We start from the raw sequence: 24,830 nt of genomic DNA, 5'->3' as shown, positions 1-24,830 counted from the left end.
GCGATCTTGCTGGACGGCACCCGTCAGTCCCCCGTGACTGTTCTTTCTCCACTTTGTTTGCCGCCGCACAGGTGGCAGTGCGGGCACCTTGCTGTTCCTCTCCCAGGCCCTTGTGTCAAGAAGCAGCAAAGCATGTTCTTATTTGTCATTTGCTGCAGGTAGAAGAGGGATGGAAGTGGCAATACAGTTGCTTGTCCAGTTATTGGCAAAAACATCTTGAGGGTCCCTTCAATGTGTTGTAATTCTGTCTCAAATCCTGCAGTGTGACTGCCCAGTTGCTTGGTCTCATGAGGTCCTTGAGCAGTTTTCTTCATGGTGAGTCCAAGTCCTTCCTTTGAATGCCTGTGTCCTTTGGAAAATGGCATTGACTGCATGAATTGGGTCATCCTTATATAATGGAGTCTAAATTGCACAACTCATGCTTGGACTTGGTTGTGTGTAATGGAGCATCCAGAACCTTAACCAGAACAGGAATGCTTGTAGGAAATGGGAGAGAACTAATTTCAGGTGGTTTGTCTGGCTCGAACAATATAACTGTATGGTCTTATTTGAACAGGATCGCTGACCTTACTCCTTTGCTTTTCAGATAGAAAACTAAATGCATCCAGGTCATGTTCACAATTTTACTTAAGGATATTTTTGAGACACTTGAGGAAGAGTGAAGGTTGCATAAACATCTGTCCACTGACCAGAATTGGTCTGCAGTTAAGATTAGAATTGCTGAAAAGGATTTTTTTGTCCTGGTGGTTTGGCTGCACTGTTGCTCATCTTGTCTGCAGGAGACTGGGTCAGCTCCAGCAGAGAGATTCAGAGCTAGGCACTTCCTACTTTGCTCCTGGAACTTCATTTTGTTCTTAATTAACACATTGGCATTCGGGCCAGACCCTAATTGCATGGCTCAGCGGTGCTGTCATTTTCCTGGCACGGGGCTCCAGTCAGTGCTGTGGCTGAGACGGGGGAGGCAGGGATGGCAGAGAAGCGCTGACTCCAACCAAGAGACACCTCAGTGGGAGGCAGAGCATGAGGCCAGGGTCACTAACCCGACTCATAAGGAGTGCTAAGCCAGGATGTGAGGTGCCACTCTTCAAATTTGGGACTTAGCTGAAGGTGGCTATATGAAGCTTGCTTGCATAGGCTCTTGCTGGGCACCCATAATGACCAGGGTTAAGCTTCAGTTGTGTGTTGTGGACCGGAAGAGAACCGAGGAGCCTGGGGAAGCATGCTAATTCATTTCTGTCACTGGTGTTCAGGGGATGAAGGCTTAAATCCTTCCTTTTGCATCTGTTCCTTTATGCCAAGCAGAAGGCTTGCAGCTGTAGGAGACACAGAGAGGAACTGTAGCCACATATGGAGTAGTGCACCAGTTACGTTGCCTGGTAATTTATCTGGGCTCTGAGAGACTGGACTAGATCTGGCAAAGCAGGAGTGAACACAGTCTCCCTTTCCTTAGGTGCAAGTGTGCTGAGAAACAGACTCTGCAGGAGAGTGCTGTCATTCCCTAGATGGATTTTGTCTTCCAATTTAATGCTGCCAGCAGAATCTGGATGATGCTCAGGGCTAGTGTGAATAGCCGGTCAGGAGAGGCCAAATGTCTTGCCTGATGTGTCCTACTGAGCCAGTCCTTCCCTTGTCTGAGAAGACAGCCTACTCATCAGGATGTTGACTTGTGCATCTCAAGGGGCTTTTGGAGCTTTCTCTTTGGCGTCATTAGACCGTACTGGATCCTTCCTTTGAGCAAGGATTCAAGCCATGAAATGGCAGAAATGTGAAAGGTGTGTACGAGGAGAGGATAAGCTGAGTGGAAAGTTAAGAATGTTTGCCAGCAATACAAGCAACAGATGTCAAATAATTACAAAGAAGTAAAGTAATGATTTAGCCCTTAGGCTCCGGTCTTAAGGACAAGCATTTTGGCCAGTATGCTGTTCCCTCTGACAGGGCTTTTGAAGTATCTGTGGTTTTAGATCCTTTGACTCCTCGCTAGGTAAGCATAGGTGGAAAGGAACATAACAAAAAACCACACAGATGTGCTCTGGCAGCACAAACTTTTACCTGTTGCCACAAAAGAGCAGAAGGAGCTGGATGATCAGGGCTCTCCCTTTTCTGAAGAACCTCAGTTTACAGAACAACACGAAATGCTCAGGTGAGCAGAATGAATTCTACTGGAAGCCACCCATTTCCAAAGGTGGCAGCGTGTTCAGGCCCCGCGGGATAGCTGTGAGCCAGCAAGTGCCTGGTGCAGTCAGGAGTTGCACAAGTAGGTGGAAAGATAATCTGTGCTCTGAAGAGGTCTTTGACCCGTGTTTCATCAGTGTGCACCACAGGCCAAAGACCTTTGGGGGTTTAGCCTCCTGGTCAGGGTGGATGCTGTCAGAGCGGGCCACTAGCTTGTGTCAAGCTGTGAGAGGGCTCCTCTGGAGCCTTCCCCCGTGCACCCTCTGCCCCCGGCCTGGCACCCGCACTTGGCCCTGGCCTTGGCCCTAGCCCTTGCGTGGGCTGCGCTGTCGGTGTGCCACGCCTGGCCCTGTACCTTGCTGATCCTGATGTGGCTTCCTGGTGTGACCGCGGACCTGCCTTGTCCCTGCAGCCTGGCCTGGTGGAGGGCAGACTTTGGCTGGCCCTTTCACCGTCGTGGCACCTGCTCCACTGTCCTTGCTTGGACCTGGTTACCACTTTCATTGCTGAGGGACACCTTTGGGTTAGAGAACTGTATTTATTCGGAATAAGGAGTGTTGATGGTGCTAATGCATAATTGGTAATCAGTGTAATTACATATTACATTACAAACAAGGCTGTACTATTTCAGGTACTCGCCTACAAAAGCACACGAAATTGTGAGTGTTCATTAGAGCACAATTTTTTAAAAATTTAAAAAGATAAACTGAGGTGAAACAGGCCACCCACCTCCTCTGTAAATTGCTTCTTGCAAGATACTTTTGCTCAGGGATGAGTCCAGATTAACATATTCGCAGGCAATCCCCTTGCTCCCAAGAACCCAGCTGTGCTGTGTCAAAGGTGGGCTTCGCAGGAACTTCTACCTTCCTCAGCACTGGGAGATAGAGGCAATATGATGTACAGCCAAAGCAGCCCTTTAGTCTTAGAGAGATGCACCTCTGCCTTGTTAACACTCCATGTTATGCAGGTATGTCCCTGCAGTAGGTGTGGGATAAACCCTTAGGTGTGCTTCGAAATGGTGGCCTGGAAGCATCTGTCTTAGTTTTGCTCTGAATAGAACCAGCTGAACCACGCTCAGCACATGTTCTGTTTTCACTCGCGCCACTGGGAAATGAGAATCAGTTGCTGCTTTTCACTGGGTGCTTCTCTGCCCAACGACTGCATCAAACTTGGCATTGGTCATCTTTTTCAGAACATCCAGGGCGCGTTCTGGAAACAACCTGAAAGAGATAATAACATTAAATTAAATGTGGGATAAGAAACTTAAGTTATGGGAAAAAGTGGCACTGCAGGTGAGAGAAGAGCTGGTCTGGGAGCAGAAGCATGTACACATGGATTGAGACTAAGACTTGAACTGGGCATTATTTCCAAAGAATACGTAGCCCTCATCAATCTCTGACTAGTTTTAACTCCAATTCCACCCATGTCCTTTTATGACAGTTCCAAGGCAGGTATCTACTGGGCAGTATCTGGGTTGCAATATTGCTGCAGGATCCAAGAGGTTCAATATTGAACACAGATCGATGTGTATTGTGTGTTTTATGCTCTGAAAAGCAGCAGGCCTACGGAAAGATGAGATATTAAAACTGAGTTGCAGTTTCCTCTCCTAGGATTTCTTCTGAGTCATATCTCTGTGACCCCATGCCCCAAATTAAGACAAAAAACCAAAGTTATCCTAAGGGCTCCTAATGCTGACAGCATTAGGTTTGACTTGTCTATGCTTCTGCAGAATTGCAGTCAGCATGCAGTTCTTGGAGATGCAAAAAGACTTAAAAGATTTTTCCCACTGTCTGGTGTTGGGTTTTCAAAAAATGAGATTAACAAGTGTTTCATGAAATACTGTAAAAGTTAAATGAAAAGTTAACTTATTTATTTGTTCTGATGTGAAATTCCAGATTTGGAACCTGAGCTCTTGTAAAAACACGTCCTCAGCAGAGCAGCTACACAGGATATTAAAGACGTGTGAGAGGACTACAATTGCTTTACATGGCAAAGAGAAGCAGTAGAGCCATTCTGAAGAAACTTTCCCAACCTCTGTGACCTCAATCTTTCTGTTGAATGAAGGAACAAATACTAAAAACTACACTGGGGCTGCTGGTTCATATAAACTGTTGTTTCACAAGCCCAAGCGAAAGGGTGATCTGTAAAGAAAAGTGTTCTCTTTTTCTCCCTCTCCCTGCCTATCAGCCTGTAGAGCTGTCGAGTTCTCCACTGAGAATAGTTAGCTGCAGAAAGTGGATCATAATGTCCTATGACAAGCTCAACAAAATTTTTAGTGGATGATGTCTCCTTTTGTCTCTAGAAAGAACCACTGCTATTTCATTACATTGTTATGCGTTTTTCTCATACTAAAATATCTCAGATGGGTGGTTGTTTCAAAAACATACTCTCTCTGCAGCAGATGGTTGCACATTACCTAGTTACTATAGGCATAATGATGTCAAATCTGGACTGATAAATAACTGAGTATAGCGATGTCAAACACTGACGATAGCACAAAATAAATGAAACAGGGTTGAACCTGAACTTCTGCTGTCCAGCTGTCATTCCAGGGTTTCTCTATGCTGCCAAATCATATCTTTTACTACTGTGAGGGCAAAATGCAGTTCCTCATAAAATAAAACTTAATCTTGAATCAGATGTTACAAGTTTGATGCTTGTATACTCTGGTAGTTAGCATTGATATGTTCCCCTCCCGCCCCTTCTTTTTTCAATTTTGCTACTTACATTTCAGAAAATAAAGCAATGCTTAGATGTGATGGAACAAAAACCATTTTCTGGTTGGTCAGTATTCCTTCCATCAGTGCCTCTACAACTTCTTCAATCTCCAGAATCTTTCCAAGCCTACACAGGAAAGCATACATGTAAGAGCTATGGTGGTAGAACAGGGGTGGTACTGGCTGATGTAGGATGCTTCACATATGCACAAACTCAGGTAATTCAAATGCAACCATTAGGTGGGTGAAATGACACTACAGATTTTCTTTAGCCAATCGTATATACCATTTTTGTATAGTCAGTTGGAATACAAAGCCTAAAGCTGGGGCTAATCCATAGTGCCTTGATGCAAAGAAGGAAGGACAGGAAAGCAGAGTTTTGGCAGGTACCTGGTACTGGGGTTTTTGACAAATCCAGTGTTTATAAAAACTGGACAAAGACATGTAGTTTTTATTCCATCCTTTCCCAGGGTAGACAGCTCCTCTGTCAGAGCTTTATGAAATCCAACTGCAGCAAACTTGCTTGAACTGCAGGAGGGGAAAAAGCACATATGAGAAGGCAGAAATAGCATTTCTATCTTTCTACAACAGAAATGGCCTAAAAGATCACACAATACTGAGCAGGAGGAAAAAAAATGTAATCCAGCTGAGGAAAGAGTGCAGGGAATAATTCTGACTTTCCCTGTGCCCAGATTAGATATTGCTGCTCAAAAGATCAAAAGCTACTCGTAAGATCAAAAGCTACTCGTTAGGCATTTAATTGACCACACTACACCACCGCACAGGAGTGCTACTTTCTAAGACGGAAAAGGGAAGGGGATACCTTTTTTGCTAAGCAAAAGTCTGGATCGGTGAGGGAGAGAAAAAAGGAGAAGCTTTTATTAGTTGATGTGTCACATGGCTCTTCTGTCATAGAAGCATTGCTCCTGATTCAGTCAGGGCTAATAAGCAAATCGGGGGGAATCTCCAGGCATCCTTAAGTGCTGGCTGTTGTGCTTTTTTCCTGCTTAGCACAGTCCTTTGGACGTACAGTATTCATTGGGAGGATTACTTTGGTTACTCTGTGCTTTCTGATGGAGAAGGCACAATTAAAACCAGAAAAATTGGAGAGAGATGACTTTAAAATCACTTACCAATAAGCCACCATGAAAGAAGTCACAAAATGACCTGCTGCCGAAGCCACCGTGACAATGTGACCGTGGTTGTTGTTCATCATGGTTGGCAGAAAAGCTCTTGTGGTCTTGAAAGTCATTGAAACCAAGAGGCAAAAAATGGGAGTGTGGGGAGAAGGAAGAAAAGAACAATGTTTTCTTAGGCATATTCAACACTGACCCTGACTATCATTAATTAAGCAGCTAATGCTGTCGCGAATGCTATGGGCTGCACAGCATCTGCGATTCTGAGAGCCACAGAGATACCCATTCTCCGTTGAGCTGGTACAATCGGCAGCCTCTTTTCCAAGCGGAAATGTTTCAGGAAGTTTGCTATAAAGAGGAGCCAATCCCCACATCTTTCTATGCAGCATTTTAGGTTTCAGGCATCAGTGTCAACACTGCCAGCGTCTCAATGCCCACACGCGCGATAAAACACTGGTCAACCTGTAGCTTCTCTTTTCTTCCGCCACAAAGAACAAGTCCTGAACGGTGAAACCCTCCCACTCTCTACCCCAGGCTGGCAGCTGCCCTAGCCCAGGGGTTGGCTGCGAGCCTGCCGAGGAGCCATGGCCCCGCTCTGACAGGGCCCATCTGTGTCACCTCTCAGGCTGCTGGGAGAAAGCTGGGAGAAAGTCTGCAGAGAGGTGAGGGAGGTACAGATCACAAGGAGAGGCAGGATTGATGGGAGACAGGCTCAGAAGGAGCTCAAGGAGCCAGGAGGGAAGGTGGCGGCACCGTGAGGTACAAAGCATGAGAGGAAGAGCGCCCAGGGAGATTGGCCGGGCTGTGCTGCGAGCTGTGGGGCTGCCCCTCCCCAGCTTGGCCTGACCCGCAACCTGCCCGGCCACTCGGGCCATGTGCCGGCTGCCTTTTGTGCAGGTCAGCTGATAAAAACATTGCTTTCTATGTTTCAGCTGTGTATCTTCTACTTGCAGGGTCTCAGTTCTCAGCGGTGGGTGCCCAAGCTACCTGTGCAATGAGGAACCCTAATACAGCTCTGACAGAGACCAACCCATGCTGCAGATGAGGCCGTCGCCGGCTAGCTCATGGAGACAAAAGAGAGAATGAAAACAGAGAATGAAAAACCTGGGCCAGGCTCAGATCTGCAAGAGGGTAATCAAGTTTCCCAACAGTCAGTCTAACTGGGTGACGCTGTGCTACACATGTCCGAAAGACACTTTTGTCATTCACGGGTAGCTGAAATTAATTGTTAGTGTAAATATGCTTCCTCAACAACACTCGCCAAAAAAAGGGAGGTATGAAGATGGTAATGGCCCTTACCCACATGTGAGCAAGAATGTTGACTTCAAACATCTTTTCAATCTGGTGGTCCTGAGTCGAGAGCAGGTCAGCAGCTGTAATCACACCAGCGTTATTCACCAGGATGGAGACATCCCCAATGTCCTTTTTCACCTTTTGGACAGAAAAAACCCAGAATAGTGCGTGTTATTTGTTATCAACAAAATGCAAGGCTGTGGGAGACGAGCAACAATGTAATTCTTAACGTTGTTTCTTTTAAGGAGAGGAAGATTGCGCCACGTTTCCAGGTGTGGTAGGAACCATGCAGTAGTACCATGAAATGTGGTTTAAAGCTGATGCGTCTCCCTTAATTACTGCTAGCATTTACAGCCTTCCACACACTGCCCACAGACACAGCATGCTCTGCATAGTCACAGTTGGGACTATGGGTGTGCAGACTGTTTTGAGCCAGCTGGACCATATCCTTTACACTACAATGTTTCAAAAGTCTCCAGTGTTGTCTGTGTGCTGTTCAGGAAACTAAAAGGCAGAAGTTCCTTCAGGGGCTGGAAGTCTAAAGGGCAAACTTGGCATCGAGGTGTGATACGCTGGAGCCTCACAAAAGACGATGAGACTGGCTGCAATCTCGGAAGTGCTACTTCACTCTCCATACAAAAAGCAGCAAGAAGTGGGGAGATTCGAAGGGCTTGCATGACTTGCGTGCAATACCTCTTCTCTTGTTTTCCTAGCTTTTCTGACAACCAAGCACGTTTGGGTAAGCCTTTGGACGTGCCCCTGCTCCCCTACCTTCTCTGCAGCGTTGTAGATTTCCTCCCTTTTGCTGCAGTCCACCACAAAGGCTTGAACAGTGGCTCCCAGCCTTTCGCATTCTGCTGCTGTTTCCTCAACGCCGTGCTGCAAGAGGCAGAAAAAAAAGCCACGCGTGCGCAACTGTACGCTGCCCACATGTTGCTGCTTGGGCACCGTGGCAGATCGCTTAGAGGCTGAAGATGTCTCTTGATTGCCATAACCGCTGCCTGAGCAGTTGATGGCCACCCCAGGAAAGCGCTGTAGCCAGGGTCTGTGGCAGGACTTGCATTTCGACCTTAGATTTCAGACCTCCGTAGAGCAACTGCCAGAAAGGGAATGCGGCAACAAGAGTGGGTTTTCCTTGGTAAAGCACACATAGCTAGGCTGCAGAAAGGGGGCACTCGGTGGCTTTCATGGCACAGCAGGCAGACACTGACTGCAAGCAGAGCTCTTAAAACACGGGCCCAGCTGAAACCCCCATCATACGAAAAGTGGCCCCATGCGTTCCTGTATTCACCGACTAGATGTGGGAGGAGCAGCATGCTCCCAAGTGCACCTCGTAGAGAGACGTTTCTTACGAGAACAGCATTTGTCACGCAGAGAACGGAAGCTCCCCTAAGTCATTACATCAACCCACTAAGTGAGGGCAGAAGTGACTTTGCTGTAGCCTTGTCCCCAGGTGCCAGAAAGCCATGCCAATGGGGATCTGTGCAGTGAAAAGCCCCAGTTCACAAACGGCCAGGGACAGCTCAGCACTTGACAGAAGCTGTGCAGGTCCCTGGGGTGTGTGACTGGGCAGCTCTGCTCAGCCCCAGCTGCTGCTTGAGGCTGATGGCACCCAGGGATGAGGCCTTTGTCAAGGCAGTTGGATTGGGCAAGCACACTCCTAAAACCTTCGGGTTTCACCACCTCCTATGGCATTGTATTTCAGTGCCTGCTTACACCCACCCTTGCAATCTATTTCCCAGCGGCAAAGCCAGGTCCGGCTCGCTACTAAGCTTATTCCTTTCTCCACCATTCCAGTGAACACGGAGAACATGCTACTTGGCAGCAGCCCTTTACACATTGGGAGACCAGTGTGCATGTAATTTGTATGCAGCCCTTCTGATGCCATTAAAAGCCCAGGAGATTAGTGAGTCAAGACATGAATTGTACCATTACCTTATTGATGTCCCACAGAACCAGTCTGCTTTGACGCTTGGCAAACTCGAAGGCCGTTGCTCTCCCTACGCCATGGCCAGCACCCGTGATGAGAACAAGCTCTCCGCTGACAGACTTTCTCTTCACAGGGACAAAAAGCTTCACAAAAGCCTCTAAGTAGGAGTAGACGAGCGTCCCCATAAACAGGAGAAGATCCAGAAACGGATTCATTGTTTTCCTGAAAGTCCTTTGATTGCGGAACTGAGCTGTGCCCTGCAACGTCTGACGCAGCGCAGCGCGCCCGGGGCGGGAGCGGGGCGGACCTGTGCGTGCGGTGTTGGGGGGGCTTGACCGGGCTCGGCGGGGCGCTCCCCTCCACTGCCGCCAGGGGACGCACCCGGCCCGCCGGAGCTCGCCCTGTCAGTCACGGGCCTCTTCCCTGGCAGGAACCACCCCCTCGCCGCGGCCCTCCCCGCACCACCCGCCCCGCCCCGGCCGGGCCCCCGGCTCCCCTCGCCGCGCTGGGCTCCGTGAAACGCGGCGATCGCGGTCGCCGTGGCCTGGCCGCGATCGCTGAGGTCAGGGCGCTAGGAGCGGCGTCCACCGATTTGTCGGGCCGGCCCTGCAAGGCGGCCTTACCTCTCAGGGTGCACGTCGACCAATCAGAGAGCGGCGCTTGGGGAGGGGGCATGTCCACGGGAGGGGAAAAGCCGGTGGGCTGGAGGCACTCTCGATTGGTGGCGCTCCGCCCAATGGGAGGCTGGCTTGTAAAGAGGGCCCTTGGCGGCGGGGAGCTGTGGCCTTTGGGTGGGAGGGGTAGCGCAGCGGCCCGGCCCCGCCGGGCCCAGCAGGTAGCGGTCAGCGCTCGGGTGGCCCCTGCGGCTCCCTGCCCGGGGCTTGGGGAAGGCGCGGCAGCTCGGAGCGGGCTGCCGGTCCTAACCGGTCGAGCGCCTGTATCTCAGGTCTGGGCACGGGCCCAGCCCTGTGGAGCTGAGTCGGGGGTTGCTCCTGCCGAGGTGGGGTCGGTGGCAGCGTCGATGCTACTCTTCGTCGGCGTCCTGCGTGCGGCGGCTGTGCCCGGTTTCGCTCGGGCAGTCGCCGTGTTTTCTTTCACTGTTGTGCTGTCCGCCCAGCCTGGCCGGTGTGTTCTCCAGCGCCGGCCGCCCCTCAGGTACCATGGCCGGTTGATGGTGGAGCTGGGCGGTGCCCAGGCCAGGCTGGGGCTGGTGCTCCCGAGTCGCGGAGCCTGCCTGAGTCGGTGGCTCTGCTGGCGTTTGGCCCCGTTGAGGTGGTTCTCTGCTCTCGAGGGAGCTGCCAAGATCTCAGGGCTGCCTTGCCAGCTAGAGGGAGCTTGATGTGGGATGTGCTGTGTAGCTGAGGGTGTCCCTTTTGGACATTGAAGAAACAAAATTCAGGTTGTCCTTTAAAACTAAACTGATGCACTTATTGAAAAATATAAAAGTGATGTAACACCAAAAACGTCATATAACATGATGAGGAGGCTGGCTCCCTATCACATGTGCCCTTCTCCTTGTCTCTGTTAAAGGATTTTTGAGCCTCAAGGGGTTCGTGAGTGGAATTGTGCTCTTGAGAACATCATCTCAGCAGTGAATGTGACAGCACATGCATGCTGTGACTGTGACCAATGAATTCTCAACTTCAGCATGAAACAGAACCTACTCTCCTAGGTGCAACTGAAGATTTCATAACATGAGTGAGGCGTTTAGAACTGGAACTGCTGTTTTTGAAAATGCCTGAGCTGTTCTACTAGTTATAATCTAGTATTTACATGTGCATTCAGATAGCAGAGTTAATACTTAATGTATGAGTTGCTTTTTTCTTTTTTATGTGAAACTCATTGCTCCCATCATCACCTTGCTCAGATGTTAAATTGTTAAAACTTGGATGCATTTTTGCAGAGGAGAGATATTTCTTTATATGCTGGAAGTGATTCTTTATTGATTTTAAAAAAAAAAAAAGCTTTTCACTAAGACCTTATAAATATTTTTGGTTTAGTGTACTCTTGCATGTTAAAGCCCATTGCTGAACTTTAAGCCTCTTATCTAGAGTAATCTGCTTTATTTTTGTAATAGTTAAAAAAAAATTTAAGTACAGGAAGGCCACTTTGTGTGCTGATGCAAGTCTGTGTAGAGTTTTTAAGAGCTGATGATCAGGCACTGTAACCCAATCTGCTGTTAAGTATTTTATTGTTGACTGGTCTTTCAGCTCTTGAAAACCCATGGCAAAATAAAATCACTAGAGGTCTCCAGTATTTTTTTTTTCTTTTAACTTAACTGGCTTGACAGTTCTAGCCTTGTTTGAAATTGAAAAACAAAGTATGTGTTATCCTACTTGGTATTGCACAAAATAATATTTTGGTGGTCACAGCAACTTTTAGAGCGGTGTTGCTCAGGCTTTTGGATATTTCATTCTTGTTCTTATCTACGTACCACTGGATGTTGGAGCAGGACTTTTGTAAGGCTGGGTTGGTTTGTTGATGAGATGCCCATGTAGAGATTTAATGCTCAGGCAGGCCTTCCTGCTACACTTACGATAAAACTCTTTGAGATGTTCCTTGTGTATAATGAATAGCGGGTCAGTGTTCCACACAGTCTGGAATGGCAGTTCTAGTTCTCAGCTTATCACTCATGGTATGAAATCTTCATGTGTATCTGGCAGAGTACTCTTCTGCATCAAGAAGCTGAAGGTAAAATTGTTGGCCCAGGCATACATTTGCATGACATCTGAAAGAAGCAATAATATATTACTGAGAGCTGTTTTGTGGAAAAAGCTTAGTCTGTTCCTTTTGCTATAATGTACTATGCAGATCTGGGATTAAATAACAGGGTTAAAGCCTAATGAATGAGGTGGTTTTTCTTCTTTCAGTAACTCGTCTGCAAACTGTTGGTCCCATCTTCATCCTGTTAACATGTTCAGCAGTTATAATGTTAAGTTCTACCACAGCAAAGCTCTCACCTCCCCGTATCCAGGATCACATATTGAGCGTAGCCAAGTTCCTGGAGATAAAGTGGGCTGGCTGATTGAGTGGAAAGATTATAATCCTGTGGAGTACACTGCAGTGTCTGTTTTGGCTGGACCCAACTGGGCAGATCCGCAAATCAAGTGAGTGGAAATTGTGTCTCTCTTCTGTGAACACAGAAGCAGGAAATAGTGATCAGCTGTGTTAATAAGATCATCAGCTTAAGTGACATTGTGATTCTACAGTGATGTGTGAAAGTCAAGACCTAGAAAAATAGTGGTTAGAGAATGGAGTGGTTTGGGTTAGCTCTGAAGGTCTTTTACACATCATTTTACTGAGCTGGTGATTGAGGTAAGAGTAGTGTTAATTGGAACAATGGACAGCTGTTGATGCTGTGTAGTGCTTCTTCTGTGTTTTGAGCTAAGTAAAAAAAAAATCTCCTAATTCTCCTTAAGAATTTGGCAGAACACTTTTATATTATATTTGTTTGTTCTTGGATTGAATGCAAGGTGAAAAAAAGAAGTCAAGTAGAATTGTAATTGTGAGTGCTCTGACTCAGGAAATGTGACAGGTTGAATGCATGGCTAATTATTTTTGTGAATGTGTTATTCATTTTTATTGATTCTGTGAATACTTCTCCTCAAGGAATGCTGTATGCCTCTTGGCTAGAAAGTTAGATGCATGCGTCTAATGTGACTTGTGATAATGTGAAATGGTGATTCCTGTGTATACACATCTGTGTAGAAAGATCAGAAGATAATGATACTTGAGTTTTCAGTGATACCTTCCTTGTTTCCCGTTGTTGTGTGAACATGTGCTTCTATTTGCTCCTAATTTGGTCTAGTATGCTGCTGATTGCAAGGCATGCTACTCCTCAGACTATAGGGCTGCTGATGTTCTGCCAAGGCATAGTTGGGAAAGTGTCAGGTAGTTATTTAGTAGGTGTTGGTAATACTTGAAACTGCAGTGATTTTTTTTTTAAGGTATTAGTGTAACTTCCCAAACAAATTATGTGTGGAAGAAGCTAGTCAGTAGCTTGAAACCTGTGATGGTTTGAGAGGAATTGCTTTTAGGAAAGGAAATAAGCTTCTGTAGACGGATAGCTGCTTCTCTACCAGTTTTCAGGGTGCACATAAGGAGATTGGCATTAAACCAATTTTGAAAGTTGTTAATTATTAGCTTGTAACTCTGATAAATCATATCTAATAAAAATTTCTTCTCATTTTTTTAAATTAGCAAAGTATTTTTTCATTTTATCAATGAATAATGTCCTTCTGTGTTCTCTAACCTTAACAAGAAAACCTTTGCATCTCTAGGTTTTCCTTTAGACAAAGTGTTTCAATATTAAATACTTTAGAGGGGTGTACTTATGTCTGCAGAACTAAATACAGGAAAACTGTCATCAGTAAAAGCTGAGAGTTCATAGCCCCCTATAGAAAAGGGAGGGCCTGCAATTTAAGTTCTGGTAGAAACTGCTCATTGGCCAAATGGGTGTTGCCAATGTGGTGGCTGGCCTTCAAGCTTTTGTGGGGCAGAGGGGGTGTTTTGCATTTTATGACTTAAGTCTATTAAATTATTCTTTTCCACGCAGCGATAAAGGTTTTTCTCCCAAATTCAATGAGAGAGATGGAGAAGTGGAGAGGAAAAGCCTGAATGGCTTGTATGTGGTTGAAAACGGGAGGCCTCGGTGAGTGTTTTTTTGTTTGCATATTCATTTCAGTGATATAGTTGCAGAGCTCTTACAGATCTGTCAGTTTTGATACATGGTAATTGCTAGAACAAAATTAAGATGGTCTCCCCTAGAGACAGGAAAAATGATACATCAGGGTCAGAGAGTTCTTTCTGGAAGAAGGTTGTGGGGGAGAGGCACTAAAAGATTAGCTGGTACTGCCACAACAGAGATTTGTGGTGGCGCTGGAGTCAGAGGTGGCCTAACATTGTTAATAGTAGGGTCTGTTGAATTAATTGTTTCCACAGTTTGACCAGTTAGGCTCTGAATCTTTTGTACCACTTGTGTGTTATGGTGGAGTGGAAGAGTGTGTTCTTCCACTGACAAACCTGGTATAGCACAGATAGGTAATCTTGCCTAAAAAAAATTTATTTTCTTTCTGTCATTTGTACATAATTGAATGTTCTGTGCATCTGTAGCCTTGGAAACTAGATTCTGTTTTCAGGGAAGGTTGTGTGCACAATGGGAGTAACACTTAATCAGGAGTATCTCGGGACACAAGATCTGGGAAATGTCAAAGCCATTTTGTATATTTCCTTTCCCTGTACTATCAAATACAAAAAGAGGTTGATGAAGGAGAAAACCACGCTTTGTCTCTTATGCCTTTTAAAGCACATGGTGGCACCAAACATATGTTGCTATCCTTTCCTTTGTTATTATTTAAGCTTCTTTAAAGCTGCTTTTTTACAGTACTTGGAGCGTATTTTGAATGTGGGGAAGTAAATATGTTTAATGTATTGTGCTGCTTATTTCAGAAATCCAGTGGGAAGGACTGGCCTCACAGGCAGAGGATTGTTAGGGCGCTGGGGACCAAACCATGCTGCTGATCCTGTTGTAACTAGGTAAGGGACAGGTGCTCTGCAGTAGAGGAAAAAAAAATGCATTTTGCTTTTTCTGTGCATCTCTGGACAGGCTGTTACTTTTCATGGGCCTTGTGTGTATGTTCATCTATTTGTAAGCCCATTCAGATATGGGTATCTGAATAGAGAGATATAGAGATGTGTGGAACACAAATTTCATAATATTTTAGTCTTTATCTCTGGAAAAGAGTAAGGACTCATTGCTAATGACAAGCAATTGCCTCTGAAATGTGGAGGAAGCAGATGTAAAAAAAAAAAACCGAAACCAAACCAAAACAACAACCCAGGAAGCATAATTCAGTAGAAATACATTATACAAACAATCTTCAGTAACAAATGTAAAAACTGAAAAGATTTATGTGATACTTTGATACGGTATACATAATATGCCAAAAGGCCTTAGAGGAGGCATATTAAATTGCAGAAATAGGTTTTTCTGTCATAATGACTCAACTGCAAAAAAAAAGTGGTGTGCCTGCTTTTGCTTTGTAAGAAATACTAACGTGGCCTAGTATATTATGGGAGGAGGTGGGATTAGGCTCCTTTTTTTTTTTTGTCAGTGTATGCTCTGTTCTATTGATGCTTTTGCCAGCAGGATCTGTGTGTGCATGCTAACTCTTTTACACAAAGAAAGCATTCAGAAAAGGTTGCATAGTTAACAAAGGTGCAAGCTAGGAAGTGCTGTGCTGAAGGCAGAACCATTGTGAAAATCACCTTAATGCATTTTATTTCCCCTTTTCAGAAGGTTGCCAATGCTACTGAGTTGTTTCCGTGGCTGTTTTTATTTTGTCTTTGTTTAGACAGCTTTTTGCTTTATTGGTAGTTCTTAATTCTTTACTGAAGGCAATGGTGGGTGTTTGTGGCCTGGTGCTGGGTGAGCAGTTCAGGGGTGTTGCAGCCTGCATGTATGTTTTGTTCTAGCAGAACGCGTACTTAGCCTCTTGTTATGAATAGGCACAAGCGCAGTGCAGTGAGCGGTGCAGCTGATGGGATGTGCTGGACATAGCTGTCAAAGGAGCTGCTGCTGTCAGCATGGCTACAGAAATGTGGCTCTTCAGCTGCTTCTGCCCTTTTGGCTGAGGAAGACAGTTGGTAGAGGTGTGTGAAAAACAGTGTTTTGCCCTTGGTTATGATCTTGCTGGATGGCATCCATCAGTCTGCCACTGACTGTTCTTTCTCTGCTTTGCCTCCACACAGGTGACAGCACAGGCACCTTGCTGTTCCTCTCCCAGGTGCTCATGCAAAAGCATGTTCTTGTCTGTTGTTTACTGCAGGTGGAAAAGGGACAGAAGTGGCAATAAAGTTGCTCATCCAGTTACTGGCAAAAACATCTTACAGTTCGTAGCTATCAAGAGGAGAGACTGTGGGGAATGGGCCATTCCAGGGGTAAGAGCAAAGACATTTCCCTGCTGGTAAGGCCGTGAGGCAATAACTGGCATGCACATGATAAAAGCGTGCTTTGTGATGAATGACCTCGTGTTGCAGATGTGAGGAGAAATGCTTCTTAGACTAGCTTTGCCCAAGCATCAGCTGGTATTGCCTTCTGCTGTTTCTGCATTGCAAGGCAGTATTCATATTTAATTTTGACCATGTCTTTTGCTTGATGCAGGCTCAATTCAATCCATTGCAGGTTTTGAAGGATGTATGTGCTTGCTCTTTACAACTAAGTGTGAAGTTCCTCCTGTTGTCCCAAAAGTGGGATTGTATACCTGGTGTGCAACACACCAATATAGACACAGAGTAGAGGTATTTTATTTATAGCATGTTTGCACAGATATGGGCTCTAGGTGGTATTCCACAAAGCTAGCACACCACAAACAAGAATCACCACATCTATCCTGTTACACAATTAGCGAAAACAATAGAGAACCCTCCCGAGTTTACATTCATTAGCTAGTAATTACCACATTGCTCATTATTGGTTACACATATTCAAATTGGCACACATGCTCCTAGGATGAGTGGGGGGCGATTTTCATAGTCACTCAGTTGAGTTGGTGGTTGCAATCCCTCCTGCTGCCTTTGCTTTTACCCCAGTTACTGTGGAGTCTGCTGACCTCATGACAGTTATGTTATTCAAGAGTGCAGGAACAGCTAAGTCTTCATGGTTTACTGCTTAAGTACAAATACTTCTTCATCTTGACTACTAGCTCTGGTTTCATTAATCTTTTTGATCGTGTTAGGTCCTACCAACCTGCATGCTAGAATCTTCCATTTGCCTCAGATATCACTCCCATGTCCACAGTATGATGCAGGTGGATGTAATATACTAAAAGCTAGTTAGAGGAGTAAAAACAAGTGGAATCTGAGGGATAGTCACCTTTTTTTTTCTTTTCCCCCTTCTAAGGGCATGGTAGATCCAGGGGAGAAGATTAGCGCTACCCTGAAGCGAGAATTTGGGGAGGAGGCCTTGAATTCCTTGCAGAAATCGCCTGAGGAGAAAGCAGAATTGGAGAAGCAACTCCACAAGCTGTTCAGCCAGGAACACTTTGTGGTGAGCTTTGTGCCTCTTGTGATAGCTTCTTGAGCTATGCATGTAACTTGCAGCTGTATGAAACTTGAAAAAGTGTAGCTGAAATGAAAATAAGCTGTGCTGCTCAGCTTGGCATGGTGTAGGAAGTGGAAGGGACTATTGAAAACTCTTTAAGGGCAAATGTATTGGAGGGGAAAGAAAAAAAATCTTTGTATTGATTCCATCTTGTTTGTTGTGACACTGAACTTGTTTTGGTCTGTTTGGGGCCTTAGGTGTACAGAGGATATGTGGATGACCCTCGTAACACTGACAATGCCTGGATGGAGACAGAGGCTGTGAACTATCATGATGAAACCGGTGGGTGTCTCCACGTGTGCTTTTAGTTGCCTTTTACTCTATATGTTGTTTTGAAGTTGGGATGTATGTTGGCCTGAGGTTGGCAATGAAATTGGGGAAGCATGCAAGTCAGGTGTAAAATATTGGTTTAAAACCAATGGACATGAGGGTCTCTTGTCTCCTAAGATGGTCAGACATGACAGGTAGCTGTCATTCCCCTTTGGTTTCTGTCAGTTTTGAAATGAGGAACATATGGAAAATTATTTAGCAAGTTCTAAGCTATAGACCATGTGCCTTTGTATGGAGATTGAACATTGGACAAGGGTTTCTTCTTGTGACTCTTTATCTTGAGTTGGTTTAATTTTCCTTTTTAATGAGTCTGGTGTGGAAGGATTGTCTTTTGTTATTTTTCCTTTAGTAGCTAATGTGTGCTTCAGCAACATTGCCTGTGGCTGCTGGCAGATTTTCACTGCATTTATTGCTTTGCTGTTGTAATTGCTCTGAGACCTTTTATCATGGTTACTCTGCCAGAGTAATTATTGGACCTTATTTTACTTCTGTAAATCAGTAGGAATGGGCATACATTGGTAGTTCTTAGATTGATCTGTTATCTTGGATTCTTACCTCTCACCTTTTAAGATAAATCAGTCTAATTAGGAGTCATTGACTTGTTCAAGTCAGACTTCATATAGTGACACTTCCACTGTGTTTTGGGTAGTAGATACTAGTGTGAAGTTTCACATGTTGTTGGTCCTTGATTTATCAGCCCCCAGAAACAGTAAAGATACTGTTTCTTTTGTCTTTGTTTCTAATACACATTTTGTAACACTTGTAAAAGCATTTATTTGGTTGTTGTAGTCTATGAAGCCCTGGGATTCTTTCTGGAAACAGAGTAAGAAACTTCAGAGAGCAATTCAGAAGCTTTTCTGCATGCTTCCTTAAGTACTATTTTTGATTTTGGGGCCTTAAGTAAAATTCTAATTATTCTGGTTTTCCATAAGCATATATAAATTTCAGAATTCAGTTTGTCTGTAGAACAGTACCTGAGAAAGGAAGCAGTTAAATGTTAGCCAAACAAAAATGAAGACAGAGGGATTGGCTAAGCTTGTGGTAGTGAGTACGTGTCATAATGAACTTGTCATGCTGCTGATGGTACCCTAGGAGTGGTGACAAGGAGTTAACACCACCTTTGCCACTCAGATTTGCCTTAAAATAGCGCAAGTATGAAAAACGTTTCTGGCACAGAATCAATGAGCAACTCAATTGGTTTCTCTCTGAGAAGCAGTTGAAGTTTGCTGTCTGTGAAGGAACCGTGTGGAAAAGCAGAACTGATCAGATGATCAGAGGAGAAAAAACAGGAAAAAAGATGCAATAGCATGTCCTAACTCTTGTTTTGTGAACAGGTGAGACAATGGATAATTTGCCTCTGGAAGCAGGTGATGATGCCGGAGTAGTGAAGTGGGTTGACATCAGTGAGAAGCTCCAGCTGTATGCAAGTCATAGCTACTTCATAAAGCTTGTGACTGAGAAATGGGGAGCCCACTGGAGTGAGGATCCTGGTCCTGAGTGCCATGAGTGATGTAAATGATGAACTGACGGACACCAAGGGGAGAATATGTTCCAGCTAGGAAACAGATGACATTATCCTTTTCAGTGGAAATTCAGCTGGCAAAAGCATCTGGCTGTGATAGAGGCTTTTTCAGAGACTTCAGATTGCTGCTTTTGATTTCTCAGCTAGTGTGAAATGAGATGAGTGTGGAGCTGTTACTTTGTTTTGCTTTCTTGTCTTCATTATTTACAGGTATTTCTTAATATCTGCAGATGTGCATGGCAACATTGGGATTCTGACTGCTTGTCATTCACAGGCTGTACACTTTAGCACTGTATTTTTGCACTGATTTCTCACCAGGAATATGAATCCTTAAGGGATGTGAGACTTGTAGGATGATACACTGAATAATGACTTAAGTGCTACATAATAAAGTGAAGTTTCTTTTCTGAGTCACAGAATCATTAAGGTTGGAAAATACCTTCAAGATCATCAAGTCCACCCATCAACCCAACACCACCCTGCCCACTAAACCATGTCCTGAAGTGCCATGTCTACCTGTTTTTTTGAACACTTCCAGTGCTAGTGACTCCACCACCTCCCTGGGCACCCTGTTGCAATGTTTGTCCACTCTCTCAGTAAAGAAATTTTTCCTAACATCCAGTCTAAACCTCCCCTGGTGCATTTCCTCTTGTCCTGTCACTAGTTACTTGGGAGAAGAGACCAGCACCCACCTCACCACAACCCCCTTTCATGTAGCTGTAGAGAGCGATAAGGTCTCCCCTCAGCCTCCTCTTCTCCTGACTGAACAACCCCAGCCCCCTCAGCCAATCCTCATAAGACTTGTTCTCCAGACCCCTCACCAGCTTTGTGGCCCTTCTTTGGCTGTGCTCCAGCACCTCAATGTCCTTCATGTAGGGAGGGGCCCAAAACTGATCACAGGATTTGAGGTGCGGCCTCACCAGTGCTGAGTACAGGGGCACAATCACTTCCCTCCTCCTGCTGGCCACACAATTTCTGATACAGGCCAGGATGCTGTTGGCCTTCTTGGCCACCTGGGAACACTGCTGGCTCCTGTTCAGCCAGCTGTCAACCAGCACCCCCAGGTCCTTTTCTGCCGGGCAGCTCTCCAGCCACTCCTCCCCAAGCCTGTAGCGTTGCATGGGGTTGTTGTGACCCAAATGCAGGACCCTGCACTTGGCCTTATTAAACCTCATACAGTTGACCTCTGCCCATCGATCCAGCCTGTCCAGATCCCTCTGCAGAGCCTTCTTGCCCTTGAGCAGATCAAGACTGCCGCCCAACTTGGTGTCATCTGCAAACTTACTGAGGGGGCACTCGATCCCCTCATCCAGGTCATCAATAAAGGTATTAAACAAGACTGGCCCCAAAAGTCATTTCACTTAAGAAGTCTTTTCAGTGATTTTTCAATTTTGAGAGATTAGTTTTCGCATCTAATTGCTTTCTAGTTTACAGTATAGATGGTATTCACATCTGAATGTCTGACAGTGCCTTTGTCTAAAAAGATAACTGTTGAAGGATGACTGATTTTGGGAGCTGGATTTCAAGGTTCCTCTCTTCCCACTGCTTATGGCAGTACAGCTGTTGGGGAGACTGTGCCATGAACAGGATAATTGGAAAGAGCAGCCTTAAAATATATTAATGCAATATATATGCATTAATAGCTAATATTAATTAAATTATATTAAATTAATTAAATATCTAATGCAAGTTAGATGGGTTGGAAAGCATTATTTTTCAGCCATCTGTGTCTTTTAAGTTGTGGTGGTTTTTTACAGTTTAGGTAATGTGAGTAACTTGCAGTCAGGAGGCTGATGTGGACCTCCTATGGCATTTATGCTGATAACAAGACCTGCACAACAGTTGCTGACATTTCTTCCTGTGTATCTAATCAAGTGGTAATTGCTGTTAATTGTGTAATAGTGTCAAGAGTTGGTGACAGTTAACAGCTAAAAGTTGTGGTTGACACCTGAGGGGGGGGAATATTAATGAATTTTGAGCCATGTGTTGAAGTATGGTGGTGATAAATGTCATGGTCTAGAATTACCTTGTGTAACAGTACTGTGACGTGCTCATACATTGTTGAGACTGTTGGCCACATCCTGAATAATGAATGAATGATTTTAGAGCTTGCTCCTTTTCAACACCACCCCTTCCTCCCAATTAGCTAATGAGATCTGGAGGAGTCCTGTGCATTTATATGGGGAAACCTGGGAATCTTCTATAGTTATTAGCATGTTCCTTTCAAAGGAAAAATTGATGCTAAGAGTTACTAGTTTTTCTTTCAATCCTTTCTCGCCCCTTCCTGCATATGTGATTTCTTTTGTGGTCTTACTGAAACAGCGTAAATGTTTTCTGTTGCAGTAGAAGCTTCCACAGACTTGGTTTATGCAAAAATCTTTCTTCAAATCATAGGTAAGATCTAGTGGTTGCTTAGGCAGAAACTATTTTGATTAATCTGTCCTCAGCATAGTATGGAGGCTGGGTAATACCTGGTAGGGCAAGATGAAGACCAGAGAGAACCTGTGAAACTCAGAGTGAACAGAAGGCATAGCCAGCTTCAGGAGTTCCCTTCCCTTTCTATTCCTGGTCTTTGGAAGCAGGATCACTGAAATTACTTCGGTGTATTTTTTCTTAAGAAAATATGAAGACAACTGAGGAATTTGATGCTCAGCTTTTATTCAAGCTTAACAAGTAATCAGACAAGGTTTGAGAGAGCTGTGCACTATAACCCACACTGGCTTCAGAGGTGGGCATGTGAAACAGGACTTGGTTGTTACTTATCCTCTGTTTCCAGTGCACTGGGGAGACAAAAGGTGGGAAGCAGCTGTAGGAAGTTGAAGATTGTCTAGAAGCAGCAGTGTTCTGTAGGAGATATCCATAATTTTCAAGGTATCTGCAGAGTAAGAAGAGAATGGCAGGTTAGAATTAATAGCAGTTAATTACTTTAATGTGAATTAATGCATTATGCAGAGCAGGCCTCTAGCAGTGTAGTTGGGTTTTGAAAGCATGACCACAACAGCACACCCTTCTTAAGTTTCATGGGAGGTGAATGTGCAGCTTATCATGGCTGGGAACACAGGTGACTATACTGTGGCGTGTCAAAATAGCATGATTTTTTTCCTTGAATGTTACTGTTTACATATGAAGCACTTATAATCCACAGTACTGACAGTGAAAACAGGAGAAAATAATTGCAATTCTGAACGTACCATACTCAGTGAGTTAGAAAAACTACACTGTTTCCATAGCCAGTGTGTTATTCCTGGAAAGCAAAGTTTCTGTAAAGAATCTTTTCAGTCCTCACTGGTCTTGTGTTGAAGCCTTTTTTTGACAGGCTAAGTGGACTTGGTTGTATGTTTTTTGATTGTCATGTTTCCAGGAAAGCTTTCTGGTTAGATAATTTTCAGTTGGAGTGTGTGATCTTAGATGGTGTGCTCTACAGAATGCAATTACTTTATGTGTGTCACAGTACCTTACTAATTAAGTCTTGATGCTTATTTGCATCCTAAAATTTATTGCATAATTACAACACTGAAAGTTTATAAACAGGCAAATGTAGTGGGATGTTTGGCAAATCTTTAGGAAAATGATCAACTTCTTTATATGGATGATATTCGCTTGTATATTAATGCAAGTTAGATGGGTTGGAAAGCATTATTTTTCAGCCATATGTGTCGTTTTTCTAACTTAATCCTAAACGACTATTTTTTAAATACCTAAGAGATCATCCTTCCCCAAGGCTTTGGATACCCAGAAAAATACGCAAAGAATATCTAAGGAACAGCAGCAGAATTTTGAGAAAGTTTGTAACCTCTTTTCAAGCTGAAGAAATAGAGGGTTTTTGTGTTAAAGAAACCAGTTACCCCATAGAATGCATATCTGCTAATTAGAAAGCAAAGTGGATTACTCTCCTCAAGCTTCAAAGATAAATTGCAGTCCCTCCCCAGCTCCCTTCTATGGTGGTTTGTCATTCAGAAGCTGCTCTCAATATCCCTGATGGAGTGCTCCCTGGCCAGCTAGAGCTTCCTGCAGTCTTACGTCCCGTTGTACTAGCGGGCAGTTGGGTTACCTCAGACTTGAGCTTGATAAGCCTGCAGAGCAGCCCTGCTGCCTTGTAGTCCAAAAACGTTATTAAAAGTTTCAAAGACACCATTTGGTTGCTGTGGAAAGAAAGTCATCTTGTGTCAGTGTTTTCCTGTTCAGTACCAAAATCCCCAGTTAAATACAAATGTTAGAACTATTGAGATTCTCTTAGGCTAACAAAGAAAAGACTTACATCCTCCATACTGTCTGAACCGTTGCTGTCGCTGTCGCTGTCGCTGCTGCTGTCGCTGTCGCTGTCGCTGTCGCTGCTGCTGCTGCTGCTGCTGCTGTCGCTGTTGCTGTTGCTGTTGCTGTCACTGTTGCTGTCGCTGTTGCTGTTGCTGTTGCTGCTGCTATCCTGTAGAAAAAGGATGAATTTTCTTTGAGTAAGGTATAATTCATCCTGCTTGTATTTCTTTAAAAAAATAAATGAATTATCAAGTACTTAATTTTGATTTTGATTTTTTCCTCTCCTGTTAGAAAACAAAGGTAGCTCTGCAAAGGGAGCTTATTAATCTTCAATGTCTGTAATACTGTCAGCTGAAATAGCTAATGGAGAAAATACAGGCCCCATTGTTGAGCTGGGTATGAGCTTGTTTCTAGTGCTTACAATTATTTTTTTTTTCTTTAAAGTTTAAGGAGGGCTTAATAAGAAGTTGCGAATCTAGAATGGTAATAACATAAATACATTTAGGACTGTACCAAATGGGAGTATTTTTAAGGTTGCTGTGTTAGATAAAAAGCATGTGATTTCCAGTTTACAATGTAAACAATTCCCACATTGGATGCCCGTTTAGTTTCTTCGTCAGTACTTACTGCGTTTGCAACAGCAAGAACCATGCTCAGAACACAGGAAAGCAACAGGAATTGCATTTTGAGAGAGAGTCCTGTGAAACAGATTGAAAACAAAGAGTTACAGTGTCCTGGTTTTGGCAAAAGGAAAGACCTGTGGGGAGTATGGCTCTCCTCGGTGTAGAGAGAAAGGAAAATCGGACAGCAGGAGCTGTTCCTAGTTGAGTATGACTTGTGGTGTGACCTTAACTGTTAACCTCTCTATCTTAGTTGCTCATGTACATGGTCAGGCTAAGTCATTATGGAATAAAGCTTGCTATTCTTCTGTATCCTGCTGCCTTGTCTGTGCTTTGAGGTCTCATCAGCATTTTACTTCTCATTATTTTTGCCTCTGGTTTTACCTCTCCCTAATTTTACTCTTTCCTAACAATACTTATGGAAGCCTTTTGCAATTTTTTTTTTTTTAAAGCAACAGGCATAACAGCAGAGCATTGGTATTTCTCTGAGTAGTTGTTGTCACATGCTTTTTTTTCAGACCCACACAATAGTTGAGGTTGGCAGGGTTGAGGGACATTTGGAGATTTAGTCCATTTCCCAGACATGGTCAAACAGGGTCAGCTAGAGCAAGTTGTCTAGGACTGTCCATTCGGGTGTTGATCATTTCCCAGGATGGAGAATCCACAACCTCTCTAAGCAACCTATGCCAGTGCCTGACCACGCTCACCAGGGGAACAAAGTTTTTCCTTCCCATTCACAGTCATGCAGTCTACTG

At 44.5% G+C, this 24,830-nt stretch overlaps 2 protein-coding genes across 2 annotated transcripts; one reads left to right on the top strand and one right to left on the bottom strand.

The window, feature by feature from the left end:
* Positions 1–3,296: 3,296 nt before the first annotated feature.
* Positions 3,297–9,463, bottom strand: LOC309404681 (estradiol 17-beta-dehydrogenase 11-like; the record flags this gene model as incomplete). The annotated part of the gene is made up of 7 exons (XM_081999204.1): positions 3,297–3,392; positions 4,900–5,016; positions 5,280–5,417; positions 6,023–6,129; positions 7,325–7,456; positions 8,090–8,197; positions 9,254–9,463. 7 exons carry the CDS (start codon positions 9,461–9,463, stop codon positions 3,305–3,307), a joined length of 900 nt encoding a protein of 299 aa, XP_081855330.1. The 3' UTR covers positions 3,297–3,304.
* Positions 9,464–10,261: 798 nt separating this feature from the next.
* On the top strand, positions 10,262–19,189 carry NUDT9 (nudix hydrolase 9; the record flags this gene model as incomplete). The annotated part of the gene is made up of 8 exons (XM_081999112.1): positions 10,262–10,403; positions 12,119–12,355; positions 13,804–13,899; positions 14,697–14,783; positions 16,076–16,187; positions 17,149–17,295; positions 17,547–17,631; positions 19,014–19,189. Exons 1-8 carry the CDS (start codon positions 10,270–10,272, stop codon positions 19,187–19,189), a joined length of 1,074 nt encoding a protein of 357 aa, XP_081855238.1. The 5' UTR covers positions 10,262–10,269.
* Between the last annotated feature and the right edge of the window lie 5,641 nt (positions 19,190–24,830).

This window comes from Phaethon aethereus (assembly GCF_964289735.1).
Source record: "Phaethon aethereus genome assembly, chromosome: 4".
NCBI classification, from domain to species: domain Eukaryota; kingdom Metazoa; phylum Chordata; class Aves; order Phaethontiformes; family Phaethontidae; genus Phaethon; species Phaethon aethereus.
The sequence above is the reverse complement of the archived record's forward strand: the minus strand, read 5'-3'. Positions and strand labels throughout refer to the sequence as shown.